The following is a 2093-nucleotide window of genomic DNA, read 5'->3' as shown; positions in this document are numbered from 1 at the left end:
GTGGCCAACGCCACCGACCCACGCAAGTTGCTGCTGCGTCTGCAGCGCCGTGCCAGCGTGGACGGAGCAGGCAGCGGCCGCGACCGCCGCCTGAGTCTGTCCGTCACGGAGCCGGAGTCGCCTCTGGCGGACGGCAGCACCTTCGGGAACGTCACGACACTGCACGCGTGTCCCAGCTGCGGCGCTCGTGAGGCGGTCGCCAACGAATACTCGGTGCAGGCCCATGATAACATGGCCGTCATCGTGCGCTGCCTCAAGTGCGGAGAAACGTGGAAAGTAGAAGCGTAGCTTTAACACAAGGAATGAAACGAAAGAAACAAGCAGCCCTTGAAATATATACATGCACGCAGACAGAGAAAGCGTGAGCGGCAGTACGCAGGCGGGTGCGGATGTGATTCGCCTGGCGCGGGGCCCTGAGCCCCCGACACTGCACCTACTGTTGTTGATGTGGCATGTATATCTCTCTTCTCGGCTATTCCGCTAACCACCAACACTCCTCTGCACTTCCAAAATCCCTTTTTTTTTGTTTGCTTGCTTGCTTGTTTTGCTTGCTTGCTGGCACCTTCTTCTCTGCACTTCTCTTCGCATTCCTTTATTTTCTTTTTCTTTTTTTTTTTTCGTTTCGCTTGTGTTTCCCATTCTGCCTCTTCCTCCTTTATCGTTGTAGTGTTTGTTCTCATTCGCCACCTTAATTCCCGTGTGCAGAGGCGTGCTACGTTGTCTGGGCCTGTTACGACGATATATATATATATATATATCTCCATATACCTCCCGTGACAGAAACACACATACATCACACGCGCACATTCGCAGAAGACCGCGACAACTCCAAGGTTCACTTTCACTTTTAAGAGGTTTCGCACACGTTCCATTTGTGGGTTTCGTGTTGCAACCAAGAATAACAAAGAACGGAAGGAGCGCCAAGTTACTGTACTTTCTCTTCGTCTGAAAGTCCAACGCCGCAAATGACACACCAAGACAGAGTCTTGGAAGATTTGCCATATGAGGCTGCAGAAAGGGACGTGTACTGTACTGAGCCGGCCGAGTCAACTATTGACCCCCAGAACGGGGACGCCGCTTTTGTCGAGGTCCAGGATGAACCAAAGGGTCGCTGGCAGCAGCGCATGGAACGCGTCAATCCAATCCTGACAATGGTATTTGGATGGACAGTGGCGATCCTGTTGACCCTGTTTCTCGCATTCATCGTGTTCGGTATTCTGTACTCTGGGATTCACTACCATGGTGAGGGCTGGCATGACGACCCTTCCGTACCAGAGTGCACCACACCTTTTGGAGCTATGATTGGCGTGCACGACGGCGTCTTTGCGTACAGCAACTGCAACGAGAGCTTCGTCACCAATGAATGGAACACCATTATGGACGGGAAAGGTAACAAGAGCGGGCTTAAGTGGCAATGCGTTGAGTACGCGAGGCGGTACTGGATGATGCGCGGCAGCCCGGTTGGCGCAACCTTTGACTCTGTGGACGGAGCTTCTGATATTTGGTCACTGACAACTGTGCAGTTGCTGAATGGTTCAACGGTGCCGCTGCTGAAGTACGCCAACGGGGCGCCGGCCGACACTGGAGGATCGGCGCCACGTGTTGGGGATCTGCTGATATACCCAAAGCAGCGCACGGACTTCCCGTTCGGGCACGTCGCCGTCGTTGTTGACGTGACGAGCGGCTCTGTCCTGGTGGCGGAGCAGAACTGGGAGAACACCGTGTGGCCCGCCCCGCACCACAACTACTCGCGCGAGATCCCTATGCGCCACGATGCCGATGCCAAGACGTACACCATCACCGACGAGGAGGACATCAAGATTGCCGGATGGGTGCGGTACGGGTAGTCACCAAGGAGGCCTCGAAGGATTCCCAGGGCAAGGGCCAGAAACGATGTAATGGAAGCACGCAAGCAACGTAAAAAAAGAAAGGTGGACCGAATAAACTGCAAAGAAAGAAAAAAAAAGCGCGTAACACGTAAGCATTGCAGACACTGGAAGAGGGAGGCGATGAGCATGGCTGTTCTGTGCCGCCCTCTGCTAGTGGCTGCCTTTCTACTTCTTTTTTTTTCTCCGCACTCGATCGCCGCCCCG

The 2093-nt window shown here is 54.2% G+C and overlaps 1 protein-coding gene across 1 annotated transcript; it reads right to left on the bottom strand.

Moving 5' to 3' along the window:
• DQ04_17911000 (hypothetical protein) lies at positions 1–342 on the bottom strand (the record flags this gene model as incomplete). The annotated part of the gene is made up of 1 exon (XM_009317643.1): positions 1–342. A coding segment is annotated over one exon (342 nt), but the record flags the coding sequence as incomplete, so codon positions are not given.
• Positions 343–2093: the final 1751 nt, after the last annotated feature.

This window comes from Trypanosoma grayi, assembly GCF_000691245.1.
Source record: "Trypanosoma grayi strain ANR4 Tgr_1791_V1, whole genome shotgun sequence".
NCBI lineage: Eukaryota > Euglenozoa > Kinetoplastea > Trypanosomatida > Trypanosomatidae > Trypanosoma > Trypanosoma grayi.
This window is presented reverse-complemented; position numbering and strand designations above follow the sequence as displayed.